The 23,691-nt window shown below is 44.8% G+C and overlaps 1 protein-coding gene and 1 long non-coding RNA gene across 4 annotated transcripts; one reads left to right on the top strand and one right to left on the bottom strand.

The window, feature by feature from the left end:
- Nucleotides 1-475: 475 nt before the first annotated feature.
- On the top strand, nt 476-14,059 carry LOC146194216 (uncharacterized). Of its 3 annotated transcripts, none has more exons than XR_014705838.1 (3): nt 476-748; nt 1,510-1,627; nt 13,144-14,059. It is a non-coding gene; the product is annotated as an uncharacterized LOC146194216 (long non-coding RNA). The 3 variants fall into 3 exon arrangements; XR_014705839.1 differs by lacking the exon at nt 13,144-14,059 and adding an exon at nt 6,480-12,365; XR_014705837.1 differs by having other exon boundaries at nt 477-748; nt 13,797-14,059.
- A 1,922-nt stretch (nt 14,060-15,981) lies between these two features.
- Nucleotides 15,982-21,722, bottom strand: LOC146194215 (uncharacterized). The gene is made up of 2 exons (XM_084597299.1): nt 21,585-21,722; nt 15,982-19,658 (listed from the first exon to the last, which is right to left on the bottom strand). The coding sequence occupies exon 2, from the start codon at nt 19,602-19,604 to the stop codon at nt 18,198-18,200; it is 1,407 nt and encodes a 468-aa protein (XP_084453425.1). The 5' UTR covers nt 19,605-19,658; nt 21,585-21,722; the 3' UTR covers nt 15,982-18,197.
- Between the last annotated feature and the right edge of the window lie 1,969 nt (nt 21,723-23,691).

Below are 23,691 nucleotides of genomic sequence, written 5' to 3'. Positions count from 1 at the left end.
GTTATTGCGGGTGGTGACAGGTTCGCGTCTGACTGCCCAGTTCGTGGGCTCTCTTTCGCTGGGCCCTCTACTGCGGCTTGAGGTGGTGCGTGCTCCTGAACCTTCAGACCGTTGGGCTGCGTGACCCCGATCGGGGGGATATCCGCCTGGTCCTCGGAGGCCGCCGCTGTAACAGAGTCGCATCCTTGAGTGGATTTACTTTGCAGGGCCCGGAGTTGATCCTGTAGCTCCTGAACCGCTCCCCGCAGTGTTCCAATCTCTGCGTCCGTAGCCCTCGACTTCTTCCGCATCTCCTCCAGTGCGACGCACTGCCTACACACGAAGACACTCGACGTTGCCGCCTTCAAGTCGTCAAACTCCGTTTCTTCCAAGTACGCCCACCTGCCGCATTCGTCGCACTGCACTTGTTCTTCGTCGGTAAGGCGACGTCGTTTCACCGCTTTCGCCATGTCGCCATGAATAATGCCAGTGTTGCCTGGATTTTTGCTGGACAGCCGCCCTGAATCCCTAGCAATCCCTAGGTCGGATTGTCCCTAGTTGGGGGCACGGCGTGCCGGCGGGCCACCGCTCATCGCCCGCCACCCACCCTGCTTGGGGATGCCGCCGGTGCCGCGGCGGTGGTTTGGTGCCGTGGCTTTTGTTGTAGTAAACGAGACTGTGCCTGTTGCACGGACGGGTGCGATCGAATTGACTGGTGTGCGCGCCATGAACAACCCTGGCACATCTGCTGCGGCTTCGGTACAGAAAGGTTAGTGCCCGGTCTGTGAAAAGATTTTAGTTGTGGACAAAGCATGTCAATGAAGGTGCCGCCATGTTCAAATTTTAGCTGCCCCTTTTGCGTGCAATGTTCGTGGTTATATGCTGTCCGCTTACCGTTCTTATTTGCCACATACTGCAGGGATTTGTGCCAAGGTATGCACTTGCAGCACGCGCCAATTTAGCACTGTTGAAGGCGAGCACTGCACTGTCTTATGATGCTGCTAACTGGCGCTTGATGCTTTGTCTTCTATCAACCAGATACTCACGGCACTCTTCAGTGATTAGCTGCTTAGGGCGACGAAGCTCATTTTATGCTTTTTACGTTCTTGGCCCCGATTCTCCATACGCTGTTCGTTTTGATCACATCCGGGTGAAGTACTTGCCTATGATATCGCTCGAGCATCACTAGCTTGAAACTAGTGATACATATTGAGCACCAAAAGCTCGAAACTAGCACTGAACCTTTCACAGCTAAAAGCGGCAGCTATATGGATGATATTCTGCGTACCCTTGATGAAATTTTGCCTAGTTTGCGTCGGGTACGACAAAAGGATAAGCTCTGTTGAGACAACAGAAATGATAACGTAAATACCGTTTAGACAACTCCATTGTAGCACGGAGACCACGTAGCGGTGCTTCGAAGTAATGAACTCGCTACTGAACTCCCCTTATGTGTGTGTGATTTTTTTTTCCTGTACCTTTAGTTTCTTACACTCCTTACTAGAGCCCTGCACGGGTTGGATTTTCCAGCCCCTTCCCTGGCCCACGTTTGAAGACCATCCCGGATCCATGGTTCCAAGCCCATCGGCAATGATTAATGGCCCGGACCCGGCCTGCGCTTCGACAGGGCTTGTGCCAAACCTGCAAAGTAAGTCTGAACAGGCGCCTTAAAAATGTATTGCTTAACTAGCACATAACAATAAATCAAGATGAAAGACAAACCTTGCAAAATATTCTTGGTTGAGAAGGGCACAGTTAAAGCACTGACAGAAGCAAAGGCATGGTGAAGAATATTTTGACAAGACATTTTATGTAAAGCTATCTAGCACAATGTACATTTAAAAGGTATGGATTATGGGCATTTTAACTATGACTCCTTATAAGCAATTGGCTCTTGGTGCAAGTTCTTTGCTTTGCTTAATCACCTACAAAAAGACTGCCCCTGGCAACTTTGCCCCAGGAACATGAGTGGGCAAGGGCAGAAAAAAACAAAATTTACATATTCATTGAAGAAATCACAGCCACATTGTCACATCTCTGTGGAGACGAAAAGCGGTAGTGTCTGTTCATTTTGCATGTATATGTTATTGGATATGTAAAGATTCCTAAAGCAATAAGCTCTTATCCTACAGCATTTATTGTAGCGTAGAGACATTCTTTGGGGGGGGGGGGGGAGAAGGGGGGGCAAGCAGACGGTCAGAATTTTTATGAACAGATGGCTGCCTGCCGAGCAGTCAATTGAAGGTCCTTGTCCAGGGGCTGTTATGAGGCTTCAAATGTCCAGCCGTTAGCGGTAACACAAAGGTTAGAAGCTACCCTCTTGCTCACTGATTTCTGAGAAATCCTAAGCTGATGGTGTTGAGTACTTCAGTAGGCACGTGCTTATGCAAACGGGCTGTGTCATGCATGACAGGTTACAGCACTTCATAACACCTCCATTGTAGTACAGTTCGCTATCGAGTTTTGAGCCTTTCCTTTTTAACTTTTTTCACTTGTTTCATTGAATGCAGCCTGGCATGTTCGTACTAAATTGCTTGGACAAAACACCGAGTGGCACTGATTAAACTCTGTTCATTCTCTGTCATTCTCTCTCTCTCTCTGTCATTCTCTCTCATTCTCTGTCAACATATGTACTAGTAGTGGTTTATTCATAAACCACCGGAATGATTTTAGTGCTGGAATTCTATCTCCAAAAGAAGCCATACACAGCTTTACCCAGCCTGGCCTCGTTCCGCCACTGCAAGCTGCAAGCCCAGGCCTGCATGTCAAGCCCGAGCCAGGTCCAGACCCATAAAAACGGCAATTTTCCAGCCCGGCCCAGGTTTTTGGGCTGCCCGAATTCATGCTCTGCTCCATACACTGTTGAAATTATTTGCCGAGAATAAGTTCTCAGCAGGCAGTACTTTGGTAATCTTTGTTAGGAAGAAATTACATGCCATAATTTTTTTGCCCTGGAAACTTGCTTACACGACTACCTCAAAAATATCACCCAGATGTGTCCCTTGCCTGCAGTCGCTTGCTGTACAAACAGCATTGCAATTTATTTGCTGACACTATGGCGCATGTAGTGCGAAACAAAAGCAGGTCATTATTTGCTAAAAGATGATTGTGAAAGTATGAAAAATTTCAGTCACTGCTATTTTCATGGGAAAATGTCACATGGCCTTGTATAGCCAATTAGGGCCAACTGATGAGAAATTTTTGCTCAAGATTTCTGCCAGCAGAGTAGGCACTGCTGTCATTTCTAATAGCTATTTCGTTCATTCATTTGCAGCGGCACCAACATGTTCTGTTGTCTGTGTTTTGTGCACCCATATTCTGTTCGTTGCTTTAAAACATTTCTGGGTAAGTGCAGTCGAGACCGCGAGCATAGTGTTGGGTGAATTCACCAGGCGGCATGACAAAAGGAGGCAGTGTGATGTAGAGGAATCCACTTGCGCCAAAGACAGAGACTGCAACCATGCCAGACAGGTTGCCAAGACATCGAACGAGAAGCCAGACTAGCCTATTGCCGAGAAGCTTACCAAATGCGGAATCAAGCCAAGACTGAAGCGGCAGCTACAAATGCGGCACCGGCCGATGGCTAATGCTTTTGACTTGGTTTAAAGAGAGCTGAACCTCTGCAATATTTAATATTTCATAACAAAGGCTTCAAGGATTTGCCTCAAGTGATTCCAGGTAGCCCTGCATGCACAAACCTTTGTCACGGATACACCTGCAAGAAACAAATAGTGGTGCGTAATTGCTCCAAGCGATGTTCTCTTTGTTTTCCTTTTTAACTTGATACCATAAAAAGCACCCTGTGTGGCAGCACCTGCTGACTTGGTCATGTCATGTAGCCTTGTGTTGTCACACAACCTGACGGACAGTCATTGCAGTGCTGCGTCACCTTCCTGCCACTTGCCAGATACATGCCCATAATTTTTCATGGATGCCAGATTTTCTGCAGTATGGGACCCATCACAATATTTTTTTGTTGCCAGATTCCAGTAGTGCAGTGTTTCGTGACTTTTTTGTCACTTGTCCGGCAGCAAGACACATTTATTGCCGAGATATTTCGATTTGAAGTTGAAGAGGTCTGTTTTCCTTCCAAGGGATTTAGACTTGCGAAAATGACGCAAACGATGGTGTAAACATAGACTCCGTGATTCTTGATGCATAGCGAGCAGTGCAATCTAGCAGCAGCTGAAATTAAAGCTACAGTTCGCCAAAGCCGTCTATTTGTTTGCACCAGGCATAGATCCTGAGCTTGACTGCAAAGTTCTCGCAGTGAATCTTGACCTTGGCACCCACAGAGCATGCGGTGCTTTTTAGAGTTGAGGTCACTTGACTAACAGGATAGAATGTACGAGTGCCGGCGTGGCGGCAAAGTTTGTAGCTAGCGAAGCTATGGATGCGGCCACTGACATTGCCCAGCTACCATCACGAGTGACGAGTAAAGACTGCTACAGATGGTCTTTTTTGAATAGCAGCAAGGGGTGAACAATGCATTGTGGCAGAAAGTTAAAAGAAAAAAGGGGTACACAGGGCCTGTTTTGCTCAATTTATTTAGTTTCCTTCACTATTGTATTTCTTAATATGAACCAACTGAGCTCCCTTTCACTCAATGCTTCCTTGCGTGTCTACACCTTATGTGGTGTACTCTAGCGTCGCTGCCCTGCAGATGGCAAACTGATGTGCCATTAAGGTCTGTGCATGCACGCTGGGACAGCAGAAAATAGAGAAATAGAAATATTACGAGATAGTTTGGCAAACTCCTATGCTTATCATAGATATGAGACATCGGTGACACTATCAACAGCCAGCAAAAGCATTCAGCACACTTGGGATGCAATTGTTTAGCGGTGAGTGAAAAATGTGTGTAAAAAAATGCAATTGCACTACACAAGTAATGTAATGCGCGAGGTCTCAGCTGTTCGTGTGGCGCAATGGCTAAGACATTCAGTTAAAACTCCAAAAGACTTAGGATTAAATGCCTTTCGAGGCTGGTCTTTTTTTTTTTTTCTTTTTTTTTTTTTTTTTTTTAAGCACCCATGCCATTTTAAATCTTACTTTTTCCAGCCTTCCTTTTCTTTCCCAGCTCCACTCAGGTCTGTGGAGGTTTATTCTGCCCAGTAAGTTATAACAATCCTGTGTGCATTTCATACCAGATTTTTCAATAGAGAAGCGCTTACTGAGGCATGAACTTCATCAGAGGAAAACTCTGCTGCTCCGCACTTGTAAACCAAAGCATGTATATCAAAAATGAAACCATGTGGTGATGCCAAATGCATAGCTGTGACTTCAAAGAACCAAAACATACCAAAACGAAACTGACTGCCTGTGGCACTGCCAAGCGCAAATTTATTTTTGGCTTCCATTATTTAGCCTGTCTTTTTGCCATTTTTGAAACAAAAGTTAACAATTCAAACATGCAACCGTAATACATGTTAGGCAGCCTCCGGGATCCCTTGCATGCCATTGTGCATGCATTTGCGATTTCTGTATTTCTGCAATGCCTGCATTTCTGTTCTCTTTTTTCTACCTTATAAGAGTTTTGTTTTCATTGAAAGTGGTGTTTTTGTGATTAGGAGCCAGTATACCATAGCTGCAAGCCTACTTTTTCTTTCAGTGTTCCTTTAGCACTACTTGCAGGTCTACTGCAGGTCTTTCGTATTGCACTCTGAACAATTTTTTACCCATGCTTTTCATTAAGATTTTCGAAGCATGATGGGTTGTAGCGAATGGATTTGATTGCACCTGAAAACTTCAAACACAAATTGAGAGCCTGTAATTTTTTGCTCACTGCGTGTTCTTTGCGAATGATGAATTTGACCACTTGCTTCACGAGGGAAAGCTCGAGGACGTTGAAGCTACTTTGATTGCCCGTCACTAGGCACAGTTATAGCAGTCTCGTAGCTCACTGGGTGCATGAGGTATTTGAGGTTACTACTCGTTATCACCATAGACACCAGCAGGCTCAGCATATGTATCTAGGCATGCGGCTTCTTGTTGGTTGACCCCTTATCATTTATACTGCGCAGTTTGTTGAAAAATGGAAGCGTACAAGCTGACACAGGAAATGAAACGCCATGCAGTCCTCATCGCACTGGCCGTGCGCCACAGCGACTTGGAAATTGCCAACTTTCTGAATGTAGCGAGGTCTTTTGTTAACAAGGTGCGAACAGAACTGATGTGCTGTGACGGTGACGTGGCATCTGTGGCGAAAAGGAAAAAGCACAGTCAGCGGTCAGATGTCGTCAGAACACCTGATTTTCTTCAGAGGCTGCAAGTCATTGTGAGTGACAACCCAGAGAAGTCAATGTGGGACATTGCAAAGGAGCTCGATGTGTCGTAGAGTCAGCTGCCAGGCTTGCTGTGCACGAGGACGTGAGGTACCATTTCTGTGTCATGAGGAGGGCGCAATTCTTTTCTGGTAAAGGTCGGGAGAATTGTCTGCTCTGGTCCAAGCGCTTGCTAGGCAAGCTGAAGAGCCTGGAATGCTTTTTTTTTTCTTTCAGATGAAAAGAACTTCGATCAAGACCAAAAAGCTAATTGCCATAATGAAAGATGGCTTTACGGAAGCGCTAATGAGGTGCCGACAGCATTGCACACAAAATTTCTGTGTGTGATGGTGTCAGCAGCCGTCGGCAACAAGGGTGATGTCATGCTGCCACACTGTTTTGCAGAAGGACTCCGCGTTAATGCTGCCGAGTACGCAGAGGTGCTTGCCACCGTTGTGAAGCCCTGGACTGATACTGTTTCGAAAGGAAAACCTTGTGTCTTTCAGCAACATTCGGCTCTCGCCCACACCGCCTGCGTCACCCACGAGTGGCTGGCCAACAACTTCCACATCACTCCCAACTTGTGGCCTCCTAGTTGTCCAGATTTGAAATCACTGGCGTCGTTGAGAGAGAAGCCGACAAAAGGCCACATAATACAAAAAACTCTTAAGGTCGCCACTGCGAACTCAATGGGCAGTACCTCTAAGAACCACCTGATCCGTGCGTGCAGCCATTTCCGAAGCCGAATTGAATTGGTTATTGCTGCAAGTGGCGCATTCATTGAGTAATGTGAAAATAAACAGTAAGAGAAATATCTCCTAAAGTTTGGTGAAAATATATATATATTTGCTGGAGATATTCTCTGCCTGAAGCCAACATTGCATCCTCAAATGCCTCGTGCACCCGGTATATTGCAAGATATGTGGCTCGAAAGTTCAGGCACAAATCAAAATGTAATACTTATTCTGTATCTAATTTTGAGCAAATTATGTGTGCAAAAAAAACAAAAAACAAAACGAATTCATCTCAAATTTTGACCACCGAAGTCTTCTTTATACGTCTGCAGAGCTTGCAAAGCTCGTAAACACGCTGGAAAATTCGATTTCTTTAAATTATTTATTTAATTTCAATAATTGAGATTAAGACAAGCAACATTCATAATTTTGCGATGTTTTTGAAAAGCCCAGAGGTTCCCGAGCCTGGATATTCTGCCCATGACAGAAAAATTACTCTTCGTATAGAGAAGTTCTACGTCCAGATGAGGTTCTGTTTTTATGTGAAGTCACTAAACTAAGAGCAGAGCTCTAAACCAGAGCAGATAATGCACCTGAAAGTGAGGAGATGGAAAAAATTATATTCTAGGGCTCTGTTTAATGACTCTGCCCGCGTCCTGTGTATTATTTTCAAATTTAGCAGCTTAATTCATTCACGTGCTCGTAGTTCAGTTACATTTTCATATAATTCTGTAGTGTTTCTTATGTTGGTACCATATGCTTGAACTATTTATATTCACTTAAAGGGGTCATGACAGCTAAAATTTGAGCATAAACTGATTATTGCATTTCACTCCATTCACGTTAATTATAAGTCCTCGAAATTTGAGATTTCAGTGCAGTAGATAGTTTATAATGATTTTTTATTATTAATAGCGAAAGCAGCTTTATGGTTTGGCAACCTTGGGCGCTGACGTCACACGATATCATCCCCATGTTTTCTGCTATTCATGGTGACTGCGGCACTCTTGCATGCATGCCGTGGATTGTGGTCACTAAGAGCCTTTTTCTTTCTTCAGCAAAAATATTTCATTCGCATATTTTTTTTACTTTGGCGAGCCTTCACTATAGTGTGCAACCTTAGCGATCCTTGGACTTGTTTTGGGCTTCGTCTAGAGATTCTCGAGAAGGCCAAAATAGATGTGCTCATGCTGTATTATTTAAGCATACAATCTGAAGCACATTATTCTTACGTTTTGAGAGTTAGCTTGTTTAGCAATAAGCGCTCCCATATATAAAAAGGCACATGTCCAACGTTTCCTTCCTGGTCTTAAATCGGTAACCAATCAGCAACACAGTTGATGTTCGGTTTACATCCGGCTTCTGTTTTGGTGAGCAGTCAAGGTCGACAAGTCTCGTTCTGAATGAGGCCAATTTGGGAAAGCGACCCACGGTTTGCCTTTGCAAGTGTGAACATCGGTCAGTCTGAGCGGTTCCTTAATAGCACACCTTTTGCAATCCTCAATCGTGAATGGGCCTTTAAACTGCACGCTGGTCACATGTTGGTTACAGTCAGTCTGCAGTAAAACATCTTCAGAACACAGCGGGCCTGTTTGTAAGCAGCACAATTTCTGCTGCCAAGAAGGGTAGAAAGGCCTTTATGACTTATTGGAGATTTAATTGACCACATGCTCTGAAGTTTCTTCAAAAAGCCGATATTTCTGCTATAAAACATTAACATTTCTGCTCCATAGCTGTTTCAGAACGTCTGTCCTGCTTTCTGCTCCATTTAGCTGCTCCAAAAAGCATATTTGCTTGCTCCAAGAGCTGCTCTAAACACCTATTTTGGCCACGCACACATGGTACTGCTTTTCACGAGCCCCTGTCCAAAAGTGCTGGAAGAAGACAATAACGATGCTATTTTGGGGCCTACTTCACGCAACTTCAGCACTCAGACTTCGACTACCTTGAAGGAAAGTCATCCTTGCCACTTAAGAGTGTTCAAACGTGGACTAGCCTCCCTTGCGCTTTATAATGGCGTTCACACCCTGACCGCCTACTTACTTGACCCTGTGGGCCTTCTCGATGAAATCCTACAGGCACCTCATGATGAGCCCACAGCTGGGCATCTAAACTTTATTTTACTCTGAGTCGCATTCAGGTTAAATAATATTGGCCCATATTGGCCTCGTCTATCTGCTAATGTCACGCACTATGTCAGGAGTTGCTGCGACTGCTAACGCCACCGAACACTGCTAACAAGACTGCAGGATATACAACCAAACCAATCACTTGCGAGGCCATTCCAACAGATCGGCATGGACTTACTAGGTCATTTCCCGACATTGACATCTAGCAACAAGTGGATAATAGTAGCAACTGACTACCTGACTCGCAACGCCGAAGCAAAGGGCCAAAGGCTTCTTCAGACTAATTATCGTTGTAGAAAGCGAGAAGCACATCATAATATCTGTCGTGTAAAAACCCACTTCTCGCTGTCCGTGGCATTGTCCTCCTTGCATGAATTAACAGTCAGTCGGCCTGAAAGTTAAGCCGATGTAACTAGTTTCTCGCTTTAATGTCAGCACAGTAGCCTGCCGCGCTGTTGCTGCCGGCTAGGAGCGGAGAAGCAGGTCAACTCCATTCCACCTTGTGTATGGCAGGGAGCCCGAAAATTCCAAAAGTACTGTGGAATCTACACTGCAGAAGTGCGAAAGGCTGAGCGTTGCTGGTGCACACGGTGCATCCGTTTGCTCTCATTATCATTATTAACTAAATGCACCGTTGTCATTGTCATTATCACTAATTGCAGCGTCATTGTCAGCGCTACTATCGTCGCATGTGAGACAACCGCAAGCTTGCCTTGCAGTGCCGGCTGAGCACTTCGCCATAGATGGTCCAGCGAGGTATAAAAGTACATCGTACTCAAGTGCTCCAACACCAGATGGATGCTTTGAACGCGAAGGTTGGCAGAGGAGTACGGAATTCCACAAGCCGGCCTGTTGGAGATATTCCAGCTTGCGTGGAGAGAGCAGATCCATAACCAGGTTTGGGAAGCAGAAATGAAGAGATGGCACAGCGAAGCACGGGCGAAGTCATCCCTGGCGGTGGACTCCAGCACAAAACACACGATCGCTAATGAGAACATCTATGACAACACACGAGACAGCGGACGGCAGCGGGTTACTCTGCGAGGCACGGTGTGGTTTTCTGCGCACAAGTGCTCCGAGTGCGACGCAGCCGATAAAACCATACAGCATGTTGTGATCGAGTGCCCGAAACTGTGGCCCTCCCCCCTACAACTGCGACATCAGCACTGATGGAGACTCTTTCGACAGCACTTGGTCTGCAGTCGATGTCACCACCCAAAGAGCACACCCTGGGTAGGGCAGTAGAGGTGACAAAGCACCGCCTTGACTGGTGGCGTAAACGAAAAGATTGTTGAAGGACTCCCCCCTTTTCCTTCCTCATTTCTTTTTTCTGGACTTTTGACCAATGCACAGCAGTTGGTATTTTGTTCTTTTTCTACTCCTTTATTTATTGGCCTAATGAAGAACTCTGTGATCCCTCGCTACAAAGGGGAGTGGCCGCATTAGCATCACGCAGACAAGGAGAATTATGATGTGTGTTTTAACTCATCCTCATGATAAACAAGGGCCCGCCGGGGTGGCGCAGTGGTTACGGCGCTCGACTACTGTTCCCAAGAATGCGGGATCGTAACCGGGCTTCGGCGGCCGCTTTTCAATGGAGACGAAAACAAGGCCGCCTGTGTTCTATGCGATGTCAGTGCACGTTAAAGAACCCCAGGTGGTCGAAATTTCCGGAGTCCTGCACTACGGCATCTATCATAGCCTGAGTCGGTTTGGGATGTTAAACCCCGCAAACCAAACCAAATCACTGTAGACAAGATATATGTGCAGTTCACAATCCCGGGCGTGGCGCAGTTGGTTAAAGCTTAGGCTGGCGATGCGAGGGATGCAGGTTCGATTCCCGGTGGATGCAGGATTTTTACCTTTCCGATGACATTAGTTTCGGTTTCAGGTGATGTAATTTGATTGAAAGCTATATTGTGACCGAACGAACGCCGACAGTATGAGTCATTAAAGCGCAGCTGCATCACTTTTTGAGAATTCCGCGACATTCAAGAATTTGACTCTCCATAAGCTGTCGGTAATGCTTGCAAAGTGTTTGTGTGCTATCTTTAAAACTGATGAAGTAATCAACGATTACAATTCGAGCTTCTCCTCACAGCACTGAAGGACTGCGTAGAAGCTCAATGATGACATCACGGATGGTAATATTTTTTCTTTACGTTACCTTCGCCCACATCATGCGGTGCCTTTTTTGATGCCATCAAACAATGTTTCTGGGCCTTCAATTTTGGTAGCCTTGTTTTTACTTCTTCCAACCAAGCCATTCTATGCGGGAAACATACTGGTGCCGTCAATGATGTCATTATGTGCCCCCCAAGCGTCTCTGTGTGGTGAGGAGAAGCTCGATAGCTGAAGCGGTTTAAATCGCTATTTGTGCCATTGTTTGAAATGCTAGCGCGAAGATATCTTGCATGCTTAACCTGGAAGCTGTAATCATTTGATTCCTTGAAACTCATCAAAATCTACAACCGGTGCAGTTTCCCTTTAAAGGCTTTCGCCTTAATACAGCACTTGATGTCATGCTGATGCCACATGTAACGGAAAAGGACAGCCTCAGTGTCACTGCGTACCTTCAGCGTGCAGAAGTAGCCCGACGACTCGCCCAGCTGCGCATAAAAAGCCAGCAAGGCACCAATGCCTAACGTAACCTACAATGACAATGAAGATTACAAGCCAGAAGACCGACTCTAGGTTTGGATGCTGAATCACCATCGTGGATTTAATGAAATCTATAAATTTTACGCTGCTGTTTCCGCAAATCAAGTTCACTCATCTAGATGAAATGGGCTATGGAATTGTCCCCAGATGTTACTGACAGTACCCCAGAGGTGATACATGTCCAGAAATTGTATGTTGTGTGCCTAAAGCCCTATTATAACTGATGGACACTATTTATATTTTGCTTGATGTTTATTTTTGCCTACCTTTCTATTCAATGTAGAGCATTGGGCCGATGCTTCTTTGAGGGAAAAGTCATACCGCAAAGCTTTTTTTTATTTTTTATTTATTTTTTTTCACACTTTACACCACCTGGACGCAGCTTTTACTCTTTTTGTTGTACAATGATGATGCACAGAGATTTACCTCGAATGATTGCCACAACACAACACTGCTTCTACATTGTTCTTGATCATTGTACTTGGCAGGTTTACCTGTTTCCTTGTTGCCTTTAAACTGAGCACTGGGCATTCTGTTGTTCGATGACCAGTGCCTTTGTCGTGATTGGCACCTTGTTGCAACGAAATAAACTCTGAAAGTGAATCCAATGTGCAGATAATGCTGTCAAACAGAGTACTGAGTTCTTTTTGGCTGATAGTAAATGATGGAATAAGAACACATGGTTGCAAAGAGCATATGTAGGTTCTTGAAGACGTTACCTGTGCTCCTTCTGCCATTAGCTTGTTAATCGCTGTGATGAACCACTAGTTTAAGAAACACTATCACCAACCAAATTATTTATTAGAACCCAACATTTCGCGACCAACTCGGTCCCTTCCTCAGGGGCGACAAGTTCGAGGCCCGCAGTAGCAGGCAGCGGCCTATGCTTAGCCGATCTGAAGAAGAATGGCTATACACGCGCCTTTATTCCAATGTGCTTTCCGCCGTCGAGCTTGCAGGACAAGAGGGTCGGTCAACACGGAAACGACGAAGCGCCCTCGCATTGCGCTCCCATACGTGGCGGGCACCAGTGAGGCGCTTGCACGCATCCTGCGCAAACACGTCTGTGTGTCGCACAAACCTACCTCAACAGTCTGCCGTTTTCTGCCGCTACCAAAAGACCGTATTCCTAGAGAAAAATAACCAGGCGTTATTTATAAAATCTCGTGCTCGGAGTGCTCTGCCTCTTATATCGGCGAAACAAAAAATCTGTCTGCGCATATTGCAGCACAAAAATGACGCCCAGCAATTGAACTCGAAAAGCAACCCCCCCTCGCCGAGCACTGCGAATGCGCAGACCACAAAATCGCCTTTGACGAGGTGAACATACTTGATGTGGAGACCAATCCTTTCAAAAGACGTCACATCTTTTTTCAGTTCATCCGGCTGACAGCTGCAGCAGTGAACAGGAATCTGGGGACGCTACCCTGGCTCTGCTACACAATTGGACTTCGCCACGTGTGCCTGCTACTGCGGGCCTCAAACTTTAGTCGCCCCTGAGGAAGGGACCGAGTTGGACCCGAAACGTCGGGTTCTAATAAAAAATTTGGTTGGTGATGGTGTTTCTTAAACTTTTGTTTCAAGTACCCAACCAGGCGGAGTTACACCGAAGATGTTCTCGTTCAAGTCAATGAACCAATAGGAAAAGCTTTAGGCCTTTCCAGTGACAGGCATCGTAAAGAACCAATGAGTGCGGAGGACAAGTCTATTTGCCATGTTTGAGCCTAGTCAGAGCCTCTATGAAGGCACACAAAGGACAACTTGATAAGAAGTTATCTAGCTCATTTTGGATATGTTGACATTCATCCAGCAGTAGTTATGGCTGACTGCATGGCAGTGTAGCCTAGCCTCTGAAATCTGCTTCCAAAAATTGATGTCAACATACGCAGTTTACTTGTGCAATCCGTTGGTGTTGGCAATACCTGTACTTTTTTTTTTATTTTGTATTTTCCAGTCTACAAGAGTTCTGTTTCTTGCTGTCTTTTTTTGAGACTCACTTTTGACAACTTGCAAAATCTTTCTTTTTGCAGAGTTCAAAGACTGGAAGGACCATATAGAAATCTGTGAAGTGGCTCATTTTGTTAGTGGCAGGAATGGCTCATCTGCATACCATGCAGGTTTTTGCAAATGCACATCTGTTTGTTAGCCGACTTTGAAAAATATGAGGGCTAAGGAACCTGTTCCACATCATGTTCAAAATAGGCTGTGCTTATATGCCTAAGCTGCTTCTGACATTGCCATGGTGCTTTTGATTTTGTATACAAATGCTATCTGAATAAAAGGTGCCTACGTATTTTGTATGTTTAATGAACTCAAGCATGTGATGGCTCACATGCATGACATTGTTAATGATGGTCCCCAAGATACACAGCATTTAATTGATGCTAATTATATGGAGTTAGCTGCATGTTAACCCTGTAACCGCCAAATTAAAAAACATACTAACATCGGCAGGTTTAGTTGTAATGTTTTTCATACTATTCTAATTCTAAAAAGTTTCCTTCATTAGTAAAGCATGCTGTCACTTCGCCATCTTTGTTTTGTTTTTTTTTTACCAGTGTACGCACATCGCAAACGGGGTCAGAGTAACTGTCAGGTACAAATTCTAGATTGTCAGCGAAGCTGCTGTCTGAACTACTTTATGAAAGAGCTCTTTTTTGTTGAGGCATCACCGCCACCGGCACTCTTTGTGTGTGGCACTATCATAAAATGACTTTTGTCATGCCAAAAATGTGTGCTAGACTGAAATGTGCATTTTTTTTCCATGGATAACTATGGCTCTGTAGAGTTGAAAATGCAATCAATGTATTTACCAGATCTATTCCTTTTTCATTGGCAGTGCAAGCAATGTAAGAGCAGGTTGGACAAGTGCCACTTGTCACTGGCAATACTGGCACAATTGCCAATGACAAATGAAGCTCTGAGATAAAGGACTAAGCCAGCATATGGTTTTGTGGATGTGGAAAGTTATGTGTAGTTAGTCAAGTTTGTACACAGTCGTCTGAAAGATTCTCAACATTTTTACAATGATTATTGCCGACCTGCAATGAGACACTAGAATATTCACTTTTACATAGAAAAGTGATGCTGCTTCAATAGAGGCAATATGCGAAAATGCCCGTATGATATGCAGCAGTATTAGTAGTGCACAATAAAGGTTCCCAAGAGGCTAAAATTGTGGCCCTCCTACAGCCTGGAAATAAAACCCCATATACTTTGCTGATATGCACAGAAATACTGCCTGTTGATAACTAGACATACGCTGCACCTACCTCCACCATATGTGCTTGCCTTGGATTGCAATGCCTTATGTAACGTGCACAAAGGGATTGTACTTTATTTTGCAATTAATTTCGCATGTACATTTTGGTGAACTGTCTGCAGCCACACGGCCTGCTTTTGAGCTGCATAGATTGTTTTCTCCTCATGGAAGTTTACAGTTGACAAGTGTTCTGTTCGGTTTATGGGGTTTCATTTCATTTCATTTCATTTATTAACCTTAAAGGCCCCTTTCGGGGTATTACATAAGGGGTGGGGTAGACAATCATAAAATATTGCACTTTTTTTTTTTTTTACAGATTTTCACGTGATAAACACATTTCAATGTTGGCACTGAAGGATGATGGACAGGTGATGGTAACGACGGAGTGGGATAGGCCGTTCCAGTCTGACGCGGCTCGTGGAAAGAAGGAAGACGAAAAGGTTACGGTACGGGCGCGTGGACGAGCGACTTGAAGTGGGTGGCCGGTGCGATGGGAAATGCGTGGCGGAGGTGCGCAGATGTATGGTTCTTGGCGGAGTGAGCTGTAGTAGAATTTGTGGAAAAGGGATAGGGTGGCGATGCGGCGACGGAAAGAAAGACTTCGTATGTTAGACTGCGATTTCAAGGATGATACACTGACTTCGTATGAATACTGAGAGTGAATGAAACGAGCTGCGCGATTTTGGATGGCTTCAAGTGCATCGATGAGGTATCCTTGATGGGGGCTCCAAATGGGGGACGCGTATTCAAGTTTAGGTCTTACCAGTGTGTTGTAGGCGAGTAATCTTACATCTGTAGGTGCATGACGTAAATGGCGCTTGAGGAATCCTAAGGTTTTATTCGCATATGATATTATGTTAGTAACGTGTTCGCGCCAAGATAAGTCATGACTCAATATGACACCCAGGTATTTATATGAGTGGATGAGCTCTACTGAAGTATTAGCAAGCCTGTAAGAGAAAGAAAAGGGTTGATGTTTGCGGTGAAACGAAATGAGTTTGCATTTGTTTGGGTTAAGGGTCATTAGCCAATCATCGCACCATTTTTTAACGCGGTTAAGATCATCCTGAAGGGCATTTTGGTCGGAGATGTTATTTATTGAGCGGTAGATTACGCAGTCGTCAGCAAATAGACGGATATTACATGAGAGGAGGGCTGGTAAGTCATTTATATATATTAAAAAGAGGAGAGGGCCTAGGACAGAGCCCTGGGGTACACCTGAGGTTACAGGGACGGAATTAGAACACTGATTATTAATAGAAACTGTCTGCGAGCGGTACGCAAGGAATTCTTGGATCCATTTTAAGATGTTAGGGTGCAGGTTCAGTTGTGAAAGTTTGAGCAGTAAGCGTCGATGGGGAACTTTATCGAATGCTTTAGCAAAATCTAGAAATATGGCGTCTGTCTGAATATTCAAATCAAGGTTAGCGTGTATATCAAGGAGGAATACTGCGAGTTGTGTGATGCAAGAATAGGTTTTACGAAATCCATGTTGCGCAGGGTGAAGGAAATTGTTAGTATCCAGAAAATGCATGATTTCAGAATAGATAATATGCTCCATGATTTTGCATGGTACACTAGTGAGCGAAATAGGACGATAATTTAATGGTGAGTTTTTGTTACCGGATTTGTGTACTGGAACGACCTTTCCCTTGCTCCAATCATCTGGTATTGTGCCTGTGGAAAGAGACTGAGCAAACAGTAGCGATAAATATACAGCACAAACATGCTTAATGTTCTTTAAAAGTTTAGAATTTATTTCATCAGTGCCTGCTGATGATGAAAGTTTAATTTTATCTATTACGCAGAGTATTCCATTAACAGAAATATTTGGGATAGGCATAGTGTGAGCAATGATAGTAGGTAGAGTGGGTAAGGGCAGATCAGGCTCGCTCGTGAAAACGGAAGAAAACGCAGCTGAAAAGATGTTAGCACATTCGGTATCACTAAGTGGTTCGCCTGAGTCATTATTGAGTGTAATCGAACGCGTGTTTTTAGGGTTTAAGATTTGCCAGAACTTTTTTGGGGTTGTGTTTAGGATTTTGGTCAAGTCATTATGATAGAAGGATCGCTTAGCGTTTTTAATTGCTGTTAAATACAAGTTATCGGCGGCATAGTATTTATCCCATGCGCAAGTACTCGGATTCTTTCTAGCTATCCGGAATAGGCGTTTCTTCTTATTCTCAAGTTTTTTTAGGCATTTTGTGAACCACGGCTGGTGGTGATTATCATGGAATGTAGTTTTCGGGATATATTTGTCTGCGAGGAAGTTAAGCTTCTGTCGGAATACTGACCAGTTTTCCTCGAGGGATCGGCTATTAAAGGCTGCTTTATAAGATGGGAAATAGGTGCCGAGCTCGCTCCGCAATGCTTCGTAATTGCCTTTATCATATAATCGGATAGTCTTTCCCGGATTGTGGCGCGGTGTGGGAATAAAATTAAATTCTGTGTGGATGACTTTATGATCACTAATTGCCCGTAAGTAAGTAATGGACGAGCAACTTTCGGGATGACTTGTTAGTATTAAGTCTAGGATGTTTGCAGATTCATTTACTACACGCGTAGGTTCTAATACTAGCTGGGTAAGATTAAAATTAGAACAAATATCGATGAATTCATTAGTGTCAGCTCGGTTATCTACGGAATGAGCCAAGTTATTCCAGTTTATCGTCGGGTAATTGAAATCCCCGAAGAGTATAATGTGAGCATTCGGATACTGCTTAGTTAATTTAGCTAATATGATATTTAGCTGCTGGCAAAAATTGGGGGTCTTGTGCGGTGGTCTGTAGCAGACACCCAGCAGTACTGAGTGTGGTGCTGCTCGGCAAATGAGCCAAATTATTTCGAGATCGGATGAAGTGTCTATATTAGTGAATGATAAATGATTGCTCGCCGCTATCAAAACGCCTCCCCCTCGTGCGTGTTTGCGGTCTGAACGGAAGAGAGTGAAATGCGGCAGATCAGCAAGCACCTCATCATCACCAATGTTATCTGTCAGCCAAGTTTCTGTTAAAACCAGCAAGTTACTATCGGATGAAAGCACCAAGTTTGATATGAGATCCCGCTTTGGAATAAAACTGCGTATGTTAGTAAAGATTGCTGAAAACGAAAGATTAGCACGGTGACATGTTCGGGGGCGTGGCTGTTTTGAATGTTTTCGTCGTGATTGCTAGATTTCTTTTACTGTCTGCTCAGTCTCGTCGAAAAAATAGCGTTTGGGGCCTACATGGAGGGTTTTATAGCGCAAGGAAAATTTAACCTTCTTTGATTTGGCAAAGGCGACAAGTTGTTTCCTAACATCTTGAACTCGGCGGGAGAAATCCTCGCCAATGCTAAAGTCAGTGTCTTTTAGTTTGCGGCCGTTTGAGAGGATCAGTTGCTTAGTCTTAAAATGGGCAAGCTTTACAATTATGGGACGCGGACGTTCCGTACTGTGACGACCAAGACGGTGCGCACGTTCAATATCTTTACTGTCTAATGTTAAATCCAGGGTATCGGAACAATGGTGAATAATGCGTTCTTCAGATTCGACATATGTTTCGGATGGTGTAGGATCCGGAAGGCCATAAAAAATCAAATTGCACCTCCGCGAGCGGTTCTCGGCGTCATCAATTCGGTCCTCCAGATCCCGCACCAGCCTAGACGTCTCCTCTGCGGTACTCTGTACATTTTCTACGTCTGTTGACAAAGTTTCAAGTTTTTGATAATGAATTTCTAAAGCGGCAATCCGTTGAATTAAATCGCTAATAGTCTTCTCTGTTGTCGTTAGCTTGTTTTTAATGTCCTGAACGTCACTGATTAGAGTAGCCTGGCCAGAGGACAACGTCTTTAGTTCAACAAGCACCTCCGTAGTAATATCAGGCCCCGGATTCATTTCTATATCCCCAGATAACAATAGCAAGTAACGTACAATTTCCAAACAATCAATAGCGACGTCGACACAACACTGTGGGCTCGGAAGCTGTACCAGAAAGTAATTGCTAGTTTTCTTTGCATATAAAGCGTATGGTTTACTGACCTGCATTAGGAACAGAAGCGGATTAGTGGCCTGCATCTTGGTACAGCCACCAAGCCCACAGAGCGTCGCCGATGAACGCCGCTCTTTTATATTGAGTGTGTCCGATGCCGTCGTTGACGATGGGTATGTCCAAGATTTCGGGAGGGTCCAGTCTTGCAGGGATGATACTGTCAGGTTTGATGCGTTGACGGCGGTGAGTAGACGGGCATGCATATCACCGTCGTGATAATCCGGTAGATAGGATGGCGCCATTCCCACCCCAGACGGGGCGGCAAGAAGCGTGTGCGTGAAGACTGCTGCTAGCACCTGCATTAGGAACAGAAGCGGATTAGTGGCCTGCATCTTGGTACAGCCACCAAGCCCACAGAGCGTCGCCGATGAACGCCGCTCTTTTATATTGAGTGTGTCCGATGCCGTCGTTGACGATGGGTATGTCCAAGATTTCGGGAGGGTCCAGTCTTGCAGGGATGATACTGTCAGGTTTGATGCGTTGACGGCGGTGAGTAGACGGGCATGCATATCACCGTCGTGATAATCCGGTAGATAGGATGGCGCCATTCCCACCCCAGACGGGGCGGCAAGAAGCGTGTGCGTGAAGACTGCTGCTAGCACCTGCATTAGGAACAGAAGCGGATTAGTGGCCTGCATCTTGGTACAGCCACCAAGTTTAATGTCTATTGGCTATGTGGGATGCTGCAGTGGACAGCTCCAGAAAATTCTGACCACCTGGGTTTTTTATGTGCACTGACATCGCAAAGTACAAAGCCGCCTTGCATTTCGCCTCCATCAGCTGCCACCGCAGCTGAGAGTAAACCTGTATCTTTGGGATCAGCAATCAAGCTCTCTTATCACTGAGCCACCGCAGCAGGGTACAAGTGAACATGGCTGAAAACAGATCCACGGCATGAAAAGTTTTCCCAGCTGGTGTACCTGTAGGCAGGTGCAGAAACATTTTCTACAAGATTTTGCCTGGCAAACAAGCAACATTTGTGCACAACCTGCAAGGAGGCTGCAGTGACAAAGCTAAGGTAAAGCTTGGCCACAAAGCTGGCAAAAAATGAAATGATGCATTTTGAAAAGCCCAATGCTCAGCTTCATTCAAAGATGTGTACAAAGCCAAGATTCCTTTCGCCAAACATGAAATCCATGTTTCCTGCACAGCTGTTGTGCATAAGATGCCCATCTGAAAACCGATAATCAAAAGTTTCGCACCTTGCTTAACTGTGAGGAATCCATTTTTATTGCATGCTTCAAGCTTACTCAAGCTGTTGGGCTGTTCCTAATTCGTTAGCATTGTGCAAATTATTGCAGTGCAAGTTTGCCAGCTGGCTAATGTGCATCATTTAAAGTGATGCACTCTAGCCCGCAACCAAGCTTGAACAAAACTAGCCAGGGTTCTTCAATAAATTTGCATTTCGGAAACACCCTGGAGCCTGAAAGTTGCAAGGAATGGCGATTGCTAAATGGCTTTTTTCAGCTGCACAGTGCCTTCAATAAGCTCAAGCTTATGACACTATTTGGCAGTAAAGTGCACTACCCACAAAAAAGCATTGGCACTCGTGCTGAGCAGGTCTAGAACAGCAGATGTTAAATGATTCACAGGGCAGAGCACAAGCTGCTTTATTCTAGGTGTAGGAAATTACCAACATTACAAAATAGAGAGAGAGTACGTACACAGGACAGGAAAGGAAATGGCTGACTAAATATTCCCAGCCTGTGGAGTCATCTGTCTGTTGGGTCAAACGCTATGCAACCACTAGATAATTCCATTCTTAAAAGCTTGGGCTCGCCTCATGACAATGGCATTAATATTTTTCTATTTTGCTGCATTAAATAGCCGTATTGCTGACACAAGCTGCAAGTCTGCTAAGCGTTCACTAGACAAACTGCTTTCAAGCAATGTAAACCGTGAACGCTACTACTTCTACCGTTCCACTAGCACAAGCAGCAAGCATCGGTGCCGGAGAGCTTCTAGCAAAGAACACTCAGAAGCATAAAAGTCGCACAAAAAAGTGCCTCGGTAGTAGTTAAACCGCTTGCGTTTTTCATTCCATAAGGTAAATGAACATGCGGTGCCGTTTCGAATGTCATCAACAGAGCGAGGGGTGCAGACAAGAGTAGTAGCCAAAGGAGAAATCTTCCCTACCGTGGTGGCATTCTATGCCATCAAGAGCAGTTCCCTCTAATACCGCGTGATGGGCCCTACGTAGCCGCAGTGCTCATCAATGTGCTGGGCGAGGAAAAAAGGTTAATAAAGTATATTAAAAGCGATGGAATTCGGGCAAAAACAGCGGTAAGCAGATCAAAATAGAGTTTGGACAGCCAGAGAAAAGCTGCATTTGTCCTGATTCAACCTCCTTAGTCCCGGCGTCACCCATTCCTTGGCACTTAGGTGCACACTTCTCAACCTAAGCACAAAGATGTAACTTTCATAAAGCACAAAACAACCGACGCAACAAAACGCAACATCTCGTATAGCGGGAACAATCGCGCCGTCGCGAGGACGTGCGGCGGCCCTTTGACGTCTTATGTCCTTACCTGCAAGAAAAAGCAGCACCTTGGATGCGGGACGTGTTATTTATTAGCGAGGACCGTGAAACTTTGTTATGGGTAAACATTCAGGACGAGAAATCTTCAAAAAAAGACGGTCACTTATGCATCTCAGCACAAAACATGGAGGCAGCCATCTTGAATGTTTTATTTTTTTTTCTCTTTTTGGTGTACATACACAACAGATGGCGCGAGACGCTACAAAAACGATAATGATGATAATGGCCCCGAATTTTGAAAATTTAATTTGCGCAGAAGGTGGCGTTTTTCGCTTAAATCAGGCGCAAAGTCGACGAGTTTATAGGCAGACGCCAGGCATGAAAGGGAGATTCAGTTTGGCTACGAAAAAAAATTTACGCCATACATAGCATAAAAACAAATCCCACTAATAGTCATTTTCGATTTCAATTACACTCGGAGACAACTTATGGCAGTGTGGCCAAGGCTAGGCAGAAAAGGTAAGATAGGCCACTGTTCCCTAGCCTTGGAAAATGAGCCAACTCACCCCTAGTGACCTTACACTTTCTCTTAAATTTATCCCTTAGTGGCCTGTCCTCTTTCCTTTCCTGTCTGGCCTTAGCCACAGTGAGAAAAAAAAAAAAAGGGGGGGGGGGGGGGTATCCCTCAGTATATACATAAAATATGCTGACAATCGGGCAGCGCCTAGCTTGTCCGTGCGACCCTCCATAGCAGTTGCAGATCCTGTATGGCCCGAGAACTTGTATTCCGTCCAAAATGCAAGGAAAGGCACAAGCTTTCTAAACTGGTTTATTTTATTTCATACATACTGCTAGCCTCCTTTTGGAGGCTGTTGCAGGTTTGGGGCATAATATAGAAACAGCAAATGACAGGAATACTGGCAATCCACACTTGTCTAATTTTTATATAATTTTATATGGCAGTGTGGAACAAGAAATGGAAAAGAAGGATATGGTACAATACAATCACGCTGAAGACACATGTTTCACTATATTTGTACAGAGGTCAGGCTACACATATATAGGGTACTCAAGGAACAATTGCCAGCCGTGAACTGAACCCATCTAGTGATGAGCAATTAACCACTGGCTAAACCATTCCATTCGCGGACCGCCAGGGGAAAGAAGGAGAACATGAACGTATCACCAGTGTGCTCGATACTCGACTAAATGCTTGAAATGACGCATTCTTTCATTTCTATGTGCTGACAGTTTAATAAATTTGGGAGCTGTATGCAATCAAGAACATCCACACTGTGCGTGCTGCATAGCAAACAGCCTTCGGATACTTGCCGTTGAATCAAACTATAATTGGAGTCTATAAAAGTCTTGAACATGAACTGCAGTACTTTATGTTGCTTTTCACCTCATCTTGGTTTGCAACTTCAGGTTTAGGTTCATTGCACAGGCAAGTTCTGAGTGTAACTATAGGCAGGGGTGTTGGAAGAGGAGGAAAGGCAGGGAGGTTAACCGAAGAAGAAACCGGTTTGCTACTCTGCACTGGGGGAAGGGGGTAAGTGGATATAAAAGTGATGTGTAAAAGAAAGTTACAGAAATATGAAGTCAGCACTGTCACATCACAGCCATATCACGTCGCATCACAGCAAAATCACAGTCTACCGATCAGGCCCGTGGTTTTCATGAAGCAGAGCAGTGCCTGGGAGGTCTTCACCGCAGACAATCGCCGTAGCCAATGGCATATATTCTTGATTTCTGTCAGCGGGTGTCCATATAGACAGTCTAGTGCAGGGCAGAGAAACTGTCTTTCCGCATTGTATGTGGTCCACTCGCAAAGAATGTGGCCTATAGTCTCGTCAGACCCACAGGTTGCACATGCAGGGCTATTAGCCATACCTGTCACAAACGAATGAGAATTTGTGAATGCTACACAAACCCACAGGCAGCTCAGCAAAGTTGCTTCACGTCGGGGTAGGCCATGTAGAATCCGGAGCTTCAGGTCAGGAGCAGGGCTGCCGAGAGGCCTGTTCTGCTTATGATATAATGACAGCACCACATTTAAGCTGCAGTGAATATGGTTTGTTAAGAATGTTGCAATAAGCGGGTACCGCACGGTTGCTGATTTATCTATACATGGGAGAGCGTCCCCCTTATGTGAT

Source organism: Amblyomma maculatum, chromosome 3 (genome assembly GCF_055883805.1).
Source record: "Amblyomma maculatum isolate TAMU_Amacu chromosome 3, ASM5588380v1, whole genome shotgun sequence".
NCBI classification, from domain to species: Eukaryota; Metazoa; Arthropoda; class Arachnida; order Ixodida; family Ixodidae; genus Amblyomma; species Amblyomma maculatum.
The sequence above is the reverse complement of the archived record's forward strand: the minus strand, read 5'-3'. Positions and strand labels throughout refer to the sequence as shown.